Source organism: Rhinatrema bivittatum, chromosome 3, assembly GCF_901001135.1.
Source record: "Rhinatrema bivittatum chromosome 3, aRhiBiv1.1, whole genome shotgun sequence".
NCBI lineage: Eukaryota > Metazoa > Chordata > Amphibia > Gymnophiona > Rhinatrematidae > Rhinatrema > Rhinatrema bivittatum.
Window position 1 is genome coordinate 536,130,531 of NC_042617.1, and position 17,134 is coordinate 536,147,664.

At 44.8% G+C, this 17,134-nt stretch overlaps 1 protein-coding gene across 1 annotated transcript in view; it reads right to left on the reverse strand.

Moving 5' to 3' along the window:
• Nucleotides 1-5,163: 5,163 nt before the first annotated feature.
• LOC115088252 (E3 ubiquitin-protein ligase RNF19A-like) overlaps nucleotides 5,164-17,134 on the reverse strand; it is a 96,481-nt gene continuing 84,510 nt past the window's right edge. Inside the window, exons 8-9 of the mRNA XM_029596347.1 lie at nucleotides 7,212-7,401; nucleotides 5,164-7,037 (exon numbers count right to left, since the gene is read on the reverse strand). Of these exons, the coding sequence (XP_029452207.1) occupies nucleotides 6,848-7,037; nucleotides 7,212-7,401 (380 nt within the window). The 3' untranslated portion in view covers nucleotides 5,164-6,847. The remainder of the gene's footprint in view (nucleotides 7,038-7,211; nucleotides 7,402-17,134) is intronic.

Genomic DNA, 17,134 nt, shown 5'->3' on the forward strand with positions numbered 1-17,134 from the left:
CTTTACCCATCTAAGCTGTCAGTATGCATGTATTTATTTATTATCATCATTTTAGTCCACTTACCTCTGAACTATCTCCTTTTAGCTTTAACGTCCTCTTAAATACGCTTCATGGTGATCAGATATCTTCAGTGTTGATCTCATGTTGCTTAACTTCTGTTATTTTTTTGTTTTCTCATTTTCATGTAGAAGCAATGGCATTCATCCAGGACTCAGCATACAAAGGGCAACCATTGGTTTCCAGTGATTGGTTCAGCATCAGCATATTACTTCAATGAATTTCGTACGATGGGTCAGAAGGATGGCCATCCTGCAAAAGGTTCTAGTTCTTTGTCATCAATGTGTGGCCCCCTTTAAGAATCAGGGGCCATGGCTAGGGGTATGGTGGGTAATACTGCTACTTAGATAAGTTAAATGCAGGATTATAAATCCTCTGTGATCTGCTTGGTTTAGATAATTATGCATTTGCAGTTCGATAACTTCACTCAGCCCCCCTGCGTCATATATGCTTGACGATCTGAGTAGCTGGGTATAGGGGATCCTCACTATCCTTGATGCCTTCTACACTCCAGCACTTGCATATCGCATTTCCCGAGACCAGCGCATATAGCACGTCCTTATAAGGGTATTTTGTGATGGCCTATAGCAGCAGTGGATTGGCCTATCGAGGCTTTGGGTATGCCTCGGTGGGCCCATCAGGCCAGTCACATGACTGGTGTTAATCACAGTGCCCTCTTGCCTGTGGAGCTGCTTTAACCAACATGAGGCCCTACAGCAGTTTTTTTTGTTTGGTTTTTTTTTTACCAGCTGGAGCTTCTCTGCTTGCTGGCTCCTACCAGGGTGTTAAGTCTTCATTTTTCGTGGCAGCTGCAGTGGTAAGAGCTACCTGGGCCTCTCTCTCCACCCCATTTGGCAGCAGTAGTGGTGGTAAATGGCTCCTTGGGCCTATCCACCCAACAGTGACAGCAGGAAACACTCCTACGGCTTCCCCTTTCTCCTGCTCAGCAGCATCACCATGCGTGGGTGGAGAATTGGCAGCATGTCAGAACCATGGCTTGTGTAGCAAGGTCAGGGAGGGGTTTGTGAAACTATGGCTTGTACAAAGGTCATAGTGCTGCTGAAGCACAAGAAATTTGAAAATAACACCGGGGTCTATCTATGAGCCAGCAGAGCTCAGGTCTTTTGGCAAACTCTGCCCCTCCATGGTAACAGGAAACCTGTGCGATGGGAGGTGAAGGGGTTTTTTCAGAACCTTAGCGCTGCTTGGTCACAGATAGACCCCAGTGTTACTTTCAAATCTCTTGCCCTTCTTCGTCAGCACTATGACCTTTCTACAAGCCATAGTGTCACAAACCCCTCCCCTTCCACAGTACAGGATCAAATAAATCAAACCAGGTGAATGGGGAGGATCCAAGATGAGGCTGTAAATGAAAATGCAGGGAGATGCTAGGCTGGGTGAAGGGGAGAGGTTGCCTACTGAGCTCCAGAAAAAAAAAGAAAAAGATGCTGGGATGGGAGAGAGATTGCAGGGAGAGGATGGAATGGGATGGGAGAGAGATTGCAGGGAGAGGATGGAATGGGATGGGAGAGAGACTGCAGGGAGATGATGGAATGGGGAGAGAGACTGTAGGGAGATGATGGAATGGGGAGAGAGACTGTAGGGAGATGATGGAATGGAATGGAAGAGATATGATGGGATGGGAGAGAGACTGCAGGGAGATGATGGAATGGGGAGAGAGACTGTAGGGAGATGATGGAATGGAAGAGATATGATGGGATGGGAGAGAGATTGCAGGGAGATGATGGAATGGAATGGGAGAGATTGCAGGGAGATGATGGGATGGGAGAGAGACTGCAGGGAGATGATGTAATGAAATGGGATAGAGACTGCAGGGAGATGATGGGATGGGAGAGAGATTGCAGGGAGATGATGGAATGGGAGAGAGACTGATTGGGGATGATGGGATGGGTAAAAGACTGCAGAGAGATGATGGAATGGAATGGGAAAAAGACTGCAGGGAGATGCTGAGATAGGATGAGATGGGAGAGAGATTGCAGGAAGATGATGGGATGGGATAGGAGAGAGACTGCAGGGAGATGTTGAAATGGGATGGGAGAGAGACTGCTGGGAGACGATGAAATGGGCTTGGAAGAGAAATTGCGTGGAGATGATAATGCAATGTGATGGGAGAGAGACTGCGGGGAGGTGCTAGGTTGAGTGAGGGGGAGAACGCAAGGGGAGAGGCCCCTAATTGCTCTCCTCTGCTGCCAGCCCTCCCATCTTCAGGCTGAGGAAAAAAAAAGAAAACCTTGCAGGGACTTTGCACCCCACCCCCTTTCCAAGCTAAACAACACTTCCTCCTGGAGCTTTAAATTATAGTCCACCCTGTTGTTCTGCCTGGATTCCCCCCCCCCCCCCCTCTTAACCACCAATATAAGTAAAAGCATTTTATTTTTTTACATATGTCAGGGAGCTATGTGTGTCAGGGAGCACATATATGAGCAAGAGTGCATGAGTATGTTAGAGTATGAGTCAGTGATCAAGCAGGCATCTGTGTGTACGTGTGTGTCAAGGAGAGAGTAGAAAGTCTGTGTGTATCCCCCACCCCTATCTAATCCATGCAATCTCAGAATGATTTGAATCTAAAGTTCCCAGGGATGGAGAGTGGAGGATATTTTTATCCTTACTATAATTTGGTATGTCTTCTGTTTTGAAATATTTAATTAGTGTTTGGGAACTTTTAATAATTTTATATGCATTTTTAATTATTCTATATTCTATTTTCAGCTGTTTTAAAATATTTTTTTATTAGTATGATTTTACTGTCGTGACTGATGTTTTGTGAGATCTGGTGACTCTTGCAACCTAGCACTATACAATAGTTATTATATTTCTTACCGCAAGGTCTCCAGGCCACTAGGCAATTTAGTGCTATTCATCTAGGCTTGAGAAATGAGCTTGGTGGTAATTGGGGTGATTCAGGACTGCCATATTCCCATTCGATTATTACTGCACACAGCACATCCCACGAGATAAATCCCACAGGTTTCGGGATGGAGGACTTGATAGGCACATGGCAGTATTCAGCACATTTCAGAATGGAGGCAATCACATATGTTGGTGACAATCTGCAGTATTCTCCTGTGGTTTTGGAGGGGTTGGGCTATCCCCAGAGCAGTATGCATTTTGTTTTCAGCATTATCATGGCTTTCCAAGTCATTGAACAAGAGCATCGAGGGCTATTAAAGCTCTAGGCAGCATTAGTGGTTATAAGATATGGCCACATCTGGGTTGATGGGGTGTCCGCGGCAAGTGAGGTGGGCTTGAGGCGGGGGTTGATCACAACCAAGAGTGCATGGCGTGTGCAAATATTGAAAGCTGAATACCAAGTAGCATGGTATCCCTGCTCTTACGTTGCAGCGGTGGGTGACAGTGAGATGAGTTGCCTGTCAAGTCTTCAGCTTTGGTGGCCAGGATTGGCCTGTGCATCACCCAAAATTATGCTACTTGCTCTTTTGTGGAGCAGGACTTCATTGCACTGCAGAGAATTTTGTCGGTAATCAGGATCGAATTGCAGGATAACCTAAGGGGCAAGGCTTCAATGGCACTGTGTTCCCCAATGGTGCTACACTGCTGTAGCATGATACTATTTTATTTATTTATTTATTTATTTAACATTTTTCTATACCGTCGTTTGGTGGGAACAGACACAACGGTTTACATTAAGGCACATAAAATGAGGCTAACGTATCTTAATTTACATAGGTGCCATTTTAGGGTCGGTAACATAGTTTGTAAATAATATTAATTGGTAAGTGTAATGAGTCATTTCCAGTTTACATTTTAACAGTTTAGGTTACTAGATTACTTTTATGGAGCACTTTTGAATTGGAGCACGACTTCGATGGCCTTGCATCTACAACAGCGCTACATTGCAGTAGCAGGATTCTATGAAGCATTCAGTGAATGGAAATTCAACAGGTAAGGGCGTGGTCACCACTGGGGATTGAGAATACATTAGTAATTGATGTTTTGGAATTGAATGAATGCTAGTAATTTTTAGTAATTGTATTGTATTGTTGTATGCAATTGACCGATGTTGCGGCCACATCCATCCAATAAAGAACTTCTTTTCGAATAATGGACTGACAGAGTTGTCTCTTACAAATATGAAAAGAATCTTGGGATGGGATGGGGGTTAATTATAGGTAGGCGAGAGGAGGCTGTCGCACCTGAGATGGCTGAGATTCTGCAGCCTATATCCACTTATTCTTACCATAAACATTGAGGGGGAGATTTTAACAGGTTGCACACACGCGTCCATGTGTGTGCGATACCCGGCGCGCGCACATGGGACACCCGATTTTATAACATGCACGCGCAGGTGCACGTATGTGTTAAAATCGGGGGTCGGCGTGCGCAAGGGGGTGCACAATTGTGCAACTTGCATGCACCGATGCCTGCAGCCTTCCACCAGCACCTCCCAGGCCGCTCTGATTTTGGAGCGGCCTCGGAGGGAACTTCCCAATCCCCTAACCCTCCTGCCACCTAGACCCCCCCCGACCCCCCAGAGGCAGGCACAGTTTACACATGCCGGCAGCTTGCCAGCACTCAATTCCCCCGGTACAGCGGCAAATGGCTGCTGTGCTGGGAGCCTCTGACCCCGCCCTGCCACCTGGACCGCCCCTCCCCTCCCCTGCCCTTTTTCAAAGCCCTGGGACATACGCGCGTCCCAGGGGCTTTACGCACATCGCTGGGCCTTTCTAAAATAGACCCGGCACTCATAATCCCACCTACGCACGTAAATCCAATAGATTTACACGCGTAGGCTTTTTAAAGTCTACTCCTGAATGCATGCAATGTACAAGATATGGGACAGAAGGAATTGAGCGAATGATTTATATATCATCAGTACTGAAGTTGATGTTAAGCTTTTGCTGATTTTTTTTTTTTTTAATCAGAAATGATTCTCTGCCTTCAAAACAGATAACTGTTTCACATTACAGAGCACTTTTTATATTTTTCTAGAGTAAGAGGTATGTGAAATGTATGCATTCTTCCTCCCCCTCACACTGTACAAATGAGACCTCTGTAACCTATGTGAGGTTGCTCTGTGACCCACTGTTCAGTTTGCAGTTACAGTTACAAACAGCAGACACCACTTTCATTTGTTTATTTTATTACCTAAAATTCGAGCAAAACCAGACAGAGAGAAAAAGGCGAGAAAGATATGGATGGAGGGAGGAAAACCTGTTGTGTTTGGGGGGTGCTGGCGGAGGGAGACTGAAAACTGCATATATACAGAACACACAGAATGATGAACCATGGATTGAGAGGCTCCTAGATCTCTCCTGTCACTGTTAACCTCCAACAGGGCTTTGTTCTGTGCTTCTGTACCAGTGAACACCTGACTGTCAAAACTATCTAAATCTACTTCTGTGGGGGGTTTTTTCTGGTCAAGTTGTCTCTGAACTGTGACCCTTCCTTTCTCCTTGCACCAGTGCATATTCACTCACATGTCATTTCTCTTCTCTGCTTCCCTTCTTTACTGTCTTCAGTCCTTGGCATTTTGTCTGGGCTTCCTGCTCCTTCAGAACAAGCCAAGGACTAGGATACTACTAACACCATTCAGTGATAGGGAAGCAATTCATCAGATGTTCACAGGACAGAACCAGCGGTCACAACAGCCGGCGGGAAGCCTGCATCAGTCCTTTAAAAGGATTCCCGTAATGCACGGCCGTATATTTCTCACTGCGGCTGGCTTCAGGGAAGGGTTTTATTTGTACATGGGAAAGAATGCATCGTAAGGAGGTCCCGTGTTGTAGGCATTTTTCATTCGAAGTGCTACCGTTGCTCTTGCTGCTTTACAAGCAACAGTAATCCACCATGGGGCAGACAAATTATTCTAATATGAAAATACAATCCAATACCTTTTCTACAGAGCTAATACATTTTACATGAAAGCAATTTTTTTTTTTTTTTACTGAAAATTGTCATTTCCACTGCAAGGGTGATGTGTTGCTGTTTTTTGGGGTTTTTTTTATCAGCAGTGTATAGCAACACGCTGTATTCAGACAATTCCATGGGGAAATGCCCCTCCATTTCTGCAGGCAATTCTTCATGAGCACTGACACAAGAGGATGCAGCATTCTTGCCAGCGTTTGCCATGGTACACATTGCGTTATGGCCATTTACACCATGGTTCAGTCTTAATACGTTGGGCCCTTTGGGGTTTTATTTTCATTCAGTTACTCACTATTTTCTATTCTTTTCTCCTTTTACCCTTTTATTGAGTATAATTTCTGCCTGATCACCCTTTTTATCAGTTTTTAATCTTTGTATTATTCCTTCTGTCACCCTAGTCTGTTTTTCTCTTCCCACCTCTCTGGTCTTCCCTGTCTTTTTTTTTTTGTTTTATTATTTCTTCCCATTCGACTTCTGAAGCAGAAGTTCCTGGAGAGATTGTTATACGCTGTTGCATTTTGTGCATCCTGCAGCCTCTTTCTCAGGTAAGAAGACATATGATGTCCATCCACAAATCCAGTTTTGGGTATTTCATTAAGACTGTGCTCAGTACCGGCCTATAAGCTGGTACAGCTCTTACTAATACCAGCTCAATGCTCCTATCCACTGCTGGATCCAAGGACTGCACAGTAAAGTGAGGTATAATAGTCTGTTATTAGGAAAGAGGTTCTAACAGATCTCTTTGGAGGTGAGGAGTGCAGAACTCTTCTATTATTAATAGAATAGAAGCCATACATTGAAGTCAGCACAGCAACTTCATAAATCTACAGTTTTATCAAAATCCCATAAAAGTTGCTCTCAAATGGCTTAAAAATATATATATTACACCCCATTGCGGGTTTCTGCTGTAGTCCCTCTGCTGGCAGTGTCACTGGAGCAAAGCTGCTCCCGGGAGCATCCCAGGGACTCAACCGAAAGGCTCTGGACAGATATTATGCTTCCCAGACTCTGCTGCCGTATTGTCCGAGGATGTGTTTCGACCTCCACTTCCACTTCAAAGTTTATCCCCTCTCTGAAAAGAAAGAAAACACATCAATAAGTGAGGCTAGGTGCTGCTGGTCTTTTAGTTTCAGTCCCCTTCAAGCTGTCCCTCGTTTTCTCCTCCTCTCTCCAATTCCATCTTTCTCTTCTCCCTTTCTCCTTCACTCTCTTCTCTCTGTTGCCCCCCTCTGTGGTCTGTAATCACCTGTAGGATGACTCCTGCACCTCGCTCAGCATACTGCCTGCCAATGCCACGGTACTTGCTGAGTGATTATCCTGCTCCTTTGCACCTTCTCTGTCCTGGCGACTGTGGCTGGTACTCGGCAGAGAAGCAGCTTCCTGGGTAGCGTTCTCACCCACCACGGTATTTGGAAACACTGACCACAGCTCATTCACTGGAAATAAGCATACAGCATGCATCTAAATAACCCCATTAAAAAATACAACAGCTTCCCAATATGCACATGAGTTTTTTGTTGAGCTGATTATCAAAATTCACTGATTCAACTAGCAAATGCAAATTAAAGTACAGCAGAATATATCCATGTTGGTGGAGGGAGTATCCGCCATTAAACAAAAGTAATACCTACTAGCTGGCTCAAAAGAGCACTTGTGTAGGACTGCAGATAGAACCGGTTTCTTCACCTTGGCTTCCCAAACCTTCTGAATGACACCCATAACAGCTGAGTTTTCAGATTATCCAGCATGTGCATGAGATAATCTGCATATACTGGATCTCCAACATTTGCAAATTTATCTCAAGCATATTCATTGTGGTGATCCTGAAAACCTAACTGACTGGGGGAGGGGGGACATGAGGGTAGCTTTGGGATATACAGAACAGGCCTGGGAAGTCCCGACTTAGGCAGAAGATCTTTGTTGCAATCTTCTTTTGCATGGCTATGGCCATTAAATGCACCAAAGGAAAAGGCTTTTCTGCTGTTTTGTAGTAATGGCTGGGCTAGATGGGAGGTGGGTACAAACAGGGAGGGAGGGAGGGAAGAATCTCTGGGCTGCAATTGAACACTCATGATGCTGTAAGCACAGCAATAGCTGAGTTCAATTAAGCTGGAAGAGTACAGGAGCAGCAAGAAGCTGCTGGTTCAAAAAATGTAATGGTAGCCTATGCTAGTGCTGAAATCCTAAGGTGGCTTATAACATTTAAGGTTCACCAATAGTGACTTTCCAAGAGCCAATGAAAATCGTTGGAGTGAATAAACTTGGTGGTTGCAAAAAAACCCATAAATTTTTGTGATTTCTCAGATCATGTGTCAAAATCCTTTAATGCAAGGTCCACACAAGACATTTACCATCAGCAAGATTGCTTGTTTAAAACATAATGGGAACAACACATGCTCCAGGCATAAGAGGATTCCAAGTGAGTCTGCTAAACCTATAGTACAGATAAATTCAAAAGTAACATGGTTTTATTTTAAAAGGGAAATCTATGTTTGGTCCCAAGGCATTCTGGAAATCCAACTCCCAAATGTTGATTGCATGAGGCCAGTACATCTAAGGTATTTGTGCATGTGTTGAAATCCTTTATTCCTGTTCATACCCCAGATTGGTCCAGACTACTGGGTTTCGACTCCCTGCCAGCAGATGGAGAGATGGAGACAGAAAAGAAAAGCTTTACTGGCACTGCTACCTTAACCAAGATTGCCACCTGCAGTCCCTCAGTATTTCTCTGTCTCCAGTAGATTGTAGAGGTGTAAAACCTGCAGTCTGGAGTTTAAAAAAAAAAAAAGAGGAAGAAGAATTTCTTTCAGGAGCTTCCTCCTAAGGGGTTGTTAGATCCCTGGTGAGGGCAATTCTCCCTGATTGAGTTGGACAAGCAGAGGGTTGGTGACTCTTGGTACTGACTCGTCCCTGGACACTGAGGGGATTTTGATTAGCTGGTGGCCCAGTTCCCTTGATTCCTTGGAGAGCCCTCTGGAAGCAGCAACCACTCTGCAGCATTTAGGAAAGTACTTTTTGTCTTTATCTATTACAAAAAAAAAAAAAAGAAAGAAATGACCTGTATTGTTTTACACAGGGGCTTGGAGAGGGTTTCTTGACTTCAACTCGTTCTGTGAGTGATCGCTGATCCCACCAGACACAGGTGAGAGCCGGCGGTAACTGGGGGTTCCGGCGTTGACAAGACCGTGTAGCGAGTGACAAGGAGGCAGCACATACGGGTCATACATGGTGCTGGCCAAGGACTGAGGCAAGGCCTGTCGCTCGTGTTGGACGACCCTAAGGTAATCCAGTGGTTTTGTAGGAAGAGTTGTGGCCCTTGATTCCACGTGCTTAAGCAGCTAGGCATCAAACGTCCTCAGATGGAGACGGACCAGGAAAGGGTGTACACCATCATGGTCGGCTTGAGAGGTCCAGCTAAGGCCTTTCCCTTCCGCAAGCAAGTAAAGCACCTGGTCATCAGGGAGTGGGACACCCTTGAGACCATGGCAACATTGTACCCGTTGCTGGAGGAGACACTCAAGATTTTGATGCTTCTGACAGTAGACACTTTGGTCTCAGGAGTAAGCAAGAAAACCATCATTCCAGTAACAGGGTCTGCCACCTTGAAAGATGTGCAGAACCGTAAGCTGGAAGTTCACCTTAAGAGGATTTTTGAGGTTTCTGCTTTGGGTATCCGGGCTGTGGTATGCGGCAGATTTCTGCATAGAAGCTGGGTTCAGCAGTTGCAAGTGAAGGAGACGTCGTCATCGTCCTCCATTAAGCAGGTGGAGCACTTGGAGGCAGCGGTGGCCTATATAGTGGATGCCTTTTATGACTTGATTAAGACATCCTCCAGAGTTATGATGTCAGCATAGAGAGAGGAATAACCAGTAAGAAAAAAGAGGTGATAATGCCCTTGTACAGGTCCTTAGTGAGACCTCACCTGGAGTACTGCATTCAATATTGGTGCCCATAACTCAAAAGGGATAAAGTCAGGACAGAAGTGGTCCAAAGAAGAGTGACCAAAATGGTGAGGATCAGCACTGGAAGACTTATGAGGAGAGGCTGATGGATCTGAATATGTACACCCTTGAAGAAAGAAGGTGCAAGGGAGATATTATACAGACCTTCAGATATCTGAAAGGTTTTAATAATGCACAATTGTCAAACCTTTTCCATTGGAAAGAAATCAATAGAACTAGGAAATGAAACTCCAGGGAGGATGACTCAGAACCAATGTCAGGAAATATTTCTTCTCTGAGAGGATGGTGAAAGCCTGGAATGCCCTTCCAGAGGAGATGGTGAAGACAAAAACAGTCAAGGAATTCAAAGGGGCATGGGATAAACACTATGGATCCCTAAAGGCTAAATGATAGAAATAAAGAAAAGAGTACATGGGAGTAACTGGGGGTAACTTGCTGGTATGGCAGTTGCTACTCTTAAAAGTATCAAGGCTTAATGCAACTCCATAATTGCTCTCTGCTTCAACAGCAGTGACTGACAAAAAGGGGAATTGGATTCAGACAGCAACCAATAAGGGCACCAACTTTTATGGTTTGGGGAACAAATATAAATGGGGATAACTAGCTGTTGAGGCACTTACTACCCTTAATCACTAAGCCTGATACTTTAGATGCAACTCCAACATCGGTGTCTGCTTTCACACCAACAGTTAAGGGAAATTGCATAATTGTTGCAATGTACAAGTAATATCTCTGTTTCCATTGTAAAAATGTTCCTACATATAATTTAAAATGTTCCTACGTATGTTAATGTTACAATGTAAAAATAGTACAACCCCACTGTCATACTATTACCTGTTATAATGTGAACCGATGTGATGTACCCCAACGAATGTCGGTATATAAAAGCAAATAAATACATAAAATAGCATCCGAGGGCCCTGATTTTTATGGTCTGGTAAACTGATAAGCATGGGGGTAACCTGCACAATGCAGCAGATACTGGCATAAACTTGCTGGGCAGCCTGCGTGGATCATTTGGTCCTCTTCTGCCATTATTTCTATGTTTCTGTGTTTCTATATATTGCCAGAGGACAAGCCAATGGGGGGGGGGGAAGAAATCCTTTTCCACCAGTTTGTGTTTTAGAGACTATAGATGATATCCACAGAACAGAGGCCCTTTGACAGTACAGAGATGAAGCTCGGGCAGGACCCAGTCCTTTTGATGTGAGCAAAAACTGAACCGAGATACCACTGGTCAAGGAACTGGGGGAGCTAAGTCTTCACATTGAAATGGGGCCAGTCCACGCTTCTCTTCTGGCTGTCGAGTGGGTCCACTACCACATTTACAGGTAGTGGACCAGAATCACAACGGACCAGTGGGTCTTGGGAGTGATAAAATGACAACTACACATCAGAATTTACACGCCCGATGTGTGAAGCCTTCATCGTCTCCACTTGTGCTACTCACACCAAACAGATAGCAGTTCGCAACACACTGCACCGCTTGCAATAGCTAAGAGTGATGATTCCATTTCCCCAAGAAGAACGGAGAAAAGGTTGGATCAATATGGAACAGGGTATGGAGTTGGAAATCCCGGATTGGGTGATAGGGTCTGCCGACCCCAGCTTTTCCGATTGGAAAGTGGTGTGTCAGGGCCAGACCACGTAGGGTCAAAGGAGAAGGCATCATGGTCTATCAATCAGTTAGTGATGAGAGCAGTGCGCTTTTCCTTATTTTTCTTTCTGCCATGGTTACAAGGTCAGGCAGTGCAAGTTCTATTGGACAATGCAATGACAGTGATATATCAACTGGCAGGGAGAGACTAAAAGTCGGATAGTTTCTCAGGAGGCTCAGTTGTTGGTTTACTGGACGGAGCAGCCTCTGGTAGTTCTGGCAGCATCTTACATAGCTGGGGTAGACAACATGAGGGTGGATTTTCTCAGCAGGCAAAAGTTGGACCCCAGAGAATGGGAGCTGTCAGAGGAAGCAATGCTTCTCGTTCGGGCCAGATGGAGAATGCTTCTCATGCACTTGATGGCATTGAGACAAAACGCCAAGGCGGTATGCTTTTACAGTTGCAGGCAAGAACACAGAGCAGTAGGAATTGATGCTTTGGTGTTACCATGGCTACCAGGGATTCTTTACATCTTTATACCATGGCCGATCCTGGGCAGGGTGCTACAGGCAGGGTGAACTGATTCTAATGGCTTTGGAATAGCCATGTCGACCTTGGTTCGCGGACCTAGTAAACTTGGCGGTGAATGGTCCATTAAGGTTCAGTCACCTTCCAAGAAAGTTGTGCCAGAGACCCATATTTGTGGATCCTGGTGTATTGCTTCTGTCTCGTGGCTTCGTTTTTGAGAGGAACCGGTATTCCTAAGATGTCATTGCCACCTTACTGCAGGCTGGACGGCCGTCCATATCCTTGCCTTATGTTAGGTGTGGAGTATTTTTTTAAGCTTATTGTGTTGAACAGAGCATGCAGCCTACTCAGGCTTCAATTTCCTATACCTTGACCTTTTTACAAAAAGGTCTAGTGAGGAGTCTAGCCTCTAATTTCTTTCGGGTACAGATGGCAGCTTTATGCTGTCTTCAAGTGCGGTGCATCCAGCTGTGATTCATTTAATTTGAGGGGCAAAACACTTACTGCCCCCAATGCGGGAGGTTTGTCCCTTGTAGAATCTTAATTTGATGATGAGGGTGTTGTGTGAGGCTCCATTCAAGTCATTGCTGGGGCACCTCTAAAGGATTTAACCCTGAAAGTGTTTTGTTTTTTTTAGTGGTAATTTGTTCAGCCAAAAGAATTTCAGAGCTTCATGTGTTGGCTTTTAAAGATCCCTTTCTTCAGTTTCCAGAGAATGGGGTATCCTTGCAAATGGTGCCCTCATTTCTGCTGAAGATTGTTTCATCCTTTCTTCTTAGTCAATTCGTTTTTACAAATTTGGATTTGGCTGTGCCACATGTGAAGGTACTTCGTGTATTGGATATGAGGCGAAGTTATTAAGGCATTTCTAGGTGACTAATAGTTTCCAGAGATCAGATCATATTTTTGTGCTTTGGAATGGGCCAAGAAAGGGGTGGAAGGCATCCAGGCTACTATTGCGAGATGGCTGAAGAACGCGACTACCTTGGCTTGTCAGAGGGTCTAAGGGCTCACTCGACTCAGGCATAGGCAACCTCACGGGCTGAGTGTCAGTTGGTTTCTTCACAATAAATATGTTGGGCGGCTACTTGGAAGTAGTTACGCATTTTCTCCAGACCTTACTGGTTGGATCCGGACTCTGAGGGGTTTAGAGAGAGAATATTATGAGTGGATCTATTACATTCCTGCCCAGTATAGGAGAGCTTGCATACATCTAGGAGTCTGGACTGATCTGGGTTATAAACAGGAAAGGAAAATTGCTGGTGGCTGAAAAGAATTGGTAAGTACTGCTTGGGAAAGTTTTTTTAGAATTTAAAAATTTTGGGGAGAAATAAACTATTGGGATATATTTTTTAGTGTGTTAGTATTAAATAGCTAGTCAGAAGGCAGGCAAAATAACCAGGAGTTTTGTGTGTTTATATTAAATAGCTAGTCAGAGGGCAGGCAAAAACCAGGAGTCCAATCTCTTGAGGCTAGAGTGGCAGACCTGGAGTAGCTGAGGCAGACAGAGAGGTATATAGATGAGACCTTCAGGGACACAGTAGCCAAGTTCAACTCCAGTCTGGATCCCTGGTGCTTCCATGGTGGAGGAAAATATCCTGATCGGAGAGCATCAACCTGGTGCAGCAGGAAACGATCCTGTAACAAGGATCTCACACCGAGGATGTATCTCCCAGGGCTACAGCCCAGAAGGAAAGAGTTATGTGAGCAGTCATAGTTGGTGATTCGATTATTAGGATTGTAGACAGCTGGGTGGCTGGTGGGCATGAGATCGCTTGGTAACATGCATACCTGGTGTGAAGGTGGTGGACCTCATGCGCCACCTAAATAGGCTTTTAGACAGTGCTGGGGTGGAGTCGGCTGTTGTGGTACATGTGAGCACCAACGACATAGGAAAATGTGGGAGGGAGGTTCTGGAAACCAAATTTAGGCTCTTAGGTAGAAAGCTGAAATCCAGAACCTCCAAAGTAACATTCTCTGAAATGCTCCCTGTTCCACAATAAGGTCTCCAGAGGCAGGTAGAGCTCCGGAGTCTTAATGCATGGATGAGATGCTGGTGCAAGGAAGAGGGATTCACTTTTTTAAGGAACTGGAGAACCTTTTGGGAAGGGGAATCTTTTCCAAAGGAATGGACTCCACCTTAACCAGGGTGGAACCAGGTTGCTGATGTTAACCTTTAAAAAGGAGAGAGAGCAACTTTTAAACTAAATCAAAGGAGAAAGCCAACAGTCGCTCAGCAGCACATGGTAAATAGGGAGGTATCTTCAAAGGATACTAAAGAAGTATTAGAGTTAGGGCATCCCAATAGAGAGGTTCCAATAATAAGAAAACTAGTCCAAGTGCTATAATTAAAAACTCATCTGAGCTAAAAGATTCCAATTTAGCCCAGTCAACTGAAAAGTAGAATGTTAACACAAACAAAAAATGCACTTTGAAATGTTTGTATGCTAATGCCAGAAGTCTAAAAAGTAGATGGGAGAGTCAGAGTGTATAGCAGTGAATGATGATATATAAAATTGGCATCTCAGAGACATGGTGGAAAAAGGATAACCAATGGGATAGTGCTATACCAGGGTACAAATTATATCGCAATGATAGAGAGGAGCAACATGGTGGTGGGGTAGCGCTCTATGGGGTAGATTTTAAAAGAAGCGCGATCAGCCTACTTTTGCTTGCGCATCAGACTCAAGCAAAAGTACGCTGGATTTTAGTAGATACGCGCGGAGCCGCGCGTATCCACTAAAATCCTGGATCGGCGCGCGCAAGGCTATCGATTTTGTATAGCCTGCGCGCGCCGAGCCGCACTGCCTCCCCCCGTTCCCTCCAAGGCCGCTCCGAAATCGGAGCGGCCTCGGAGGGAACTTTCCTTTGCCCTCCCCTCACCTTACCCTCCCTTCCCCTACCTAACCCACCCACCCGGCCCTGTCTACACCCCCCCCTTACCTTTGTCGGGGGATTTACGCCTCCCGGAGGGAGACGTAAATCCCCGCGCGCCAGCGGGCCTGCTGCGCGCCGGGCCGCGACCTGGGGGCGGGTACGGAGGGCGCGGCCACGCCCCCGGGCCGTAGCCACGCCCCCGTCCCCGCCCCCAAAACGCTGCCGACACGCCCCCGGAACGCCGCGACGACCGGGCCCGCCCCCCGACACGCCCCCTCCGAGAACCCCGGGACTTACGCGAGTCCCGGGGCTCTGCGCGCGCCGGGAGGCCTATGTAAAATAGGCTTCCCGGCGCGCAGGGCCCTGCTCGCGTAAATCCGCCCGGTTTTGGGCGGATTTACGCGAGCAGGGCTCTGAAAATCCGCCCCTATGTCTGGGATGGCACAGAGTCCAACAGGATAAAGTCCCTGCAAGAGACTAAATGCACAATCGAAAATTTATGGGTAGAAATCCCTTGTGTATAGGGGAAGAATACAGTGAAAGGAGTATAATACCGTCCACCTGGTCAAAAAGATGAGACTAACAGTGAAATATTAAGAGAAATTAGGGAAGCTAACCAGATTGGTAGTGCAGTAATAATGGGAGATTTCAATTATCCCAATATTGACTGGGTAAGTGAAATATTAGGACATGCTAGAAAGAAAAATTCCTGGATGGAATAAATGACAGTTTTATGGATCAATTGGTTCAGAAACCAACAAGAGAGGGAGCAATTTTAGATCTAATTCTCAGTGGAGTGCAGGATTTTGTGAGAGGTAACTGTTTATTCTAAAGAAAGTACAGCTGCAATAGGTAACTTGAGACTTTATTAGGGAAAGACAGAGACAAAGGGATAGGGACAAGGAACAGAACAAAGCACGAGGAAATAGTTTGTTCTGGGGGGCGACAGGTCCATACAACTGCACAATCACCCAGCCACCCCAAAGTTTCAGTAATGTGGATAATCTTTTATACCTTTCATACTGACCAATCAGAGTATATGCCGAGTGTTGATTCTAGATTAGAGCAGTGCATTTCATTTGAGAATATATTAGACCAATCAGCTAATGGGTCTGGGGTGTTGGCTGGCTGCATTCCAGCATGTTGGCAGGGTCCTCAGTAGTCTTAATCTAAAACTAGCATTCTTGAATACAGCAGAGATGAGGTACTTCAGAAAGTCAGTGCATAATATAACATACATAACTGTGGTGGGGCTGCTTGGCAATAGTGATCATAATATGATCAAATTTGAATTAATGACTGGAAGGGGGGCAGTAAGTAAATCCATGGCTCTAGCACTAAACTTTCACTAAACTTTCAAAAGGGAAACCTTGATAAAACGAGAAAAATAGTTTAAAAAAAACCAAAAACTTGAAAGGTGCAGCTACAAATGTTAAGAGTGTGCAACAGGTGTGGACACTGTTAAACAATACCATTTTAGAAGTGCAGCCCAGATGTATTCTAAGCATGAAGAAAGGTGGAAGGAAGGTCAAACAATTGCCAGCATGGCTAAAAATTGAGGTGAAAGAGGTTATTTTAGCCAAAAGATCTTCATTCAAAAATTGGAAGAAGGATCCATCAGAAGAAAATAGGATAAAACATAACTATTGGCAAGTTAAATGTAAAACATTGATAAACAGGCTAAGAGAAAATTTGAAAAAAAGTTGGCCTTAGAGGCAAAAACTCATAAAAACTTAAATATATCCGAAGCAGCCTGTGAGGGAGTCGGTTGGACCATTAGATGATCAAGGGGTTAAAGGGGCACATAGGAAAGATAAGGCCATCGTGGAAAGATTAAACAAATTATTTGCTTCGGTGTTTTGGGTTTTTTTTTTAATTTTATTTTTATTAAATTTCCACAATCACAAAAAATACATATGTCAAGAGATTAGATAAATAACCAAAAATATTTCTCGCATTAATTTTACCAAACAAATTTTCAAACCTATCAGATCTCTACATATTTTCTTAATAGGCAATCCGGGAGACCAAGGGTTTACTGAGCGAACAACGGTAATCAAATAAAAAGAAGCTCAAGAGGTACCCCCTACATTAATTTTAGACGTAACCCCCACGCAACATAATCTAGGAGTGTGAATCCAGATAGGCCCTTAACTGTGAAGGCTCGAAGAACAAATACTTGGAATTTTGAAAATGAAGAAGAC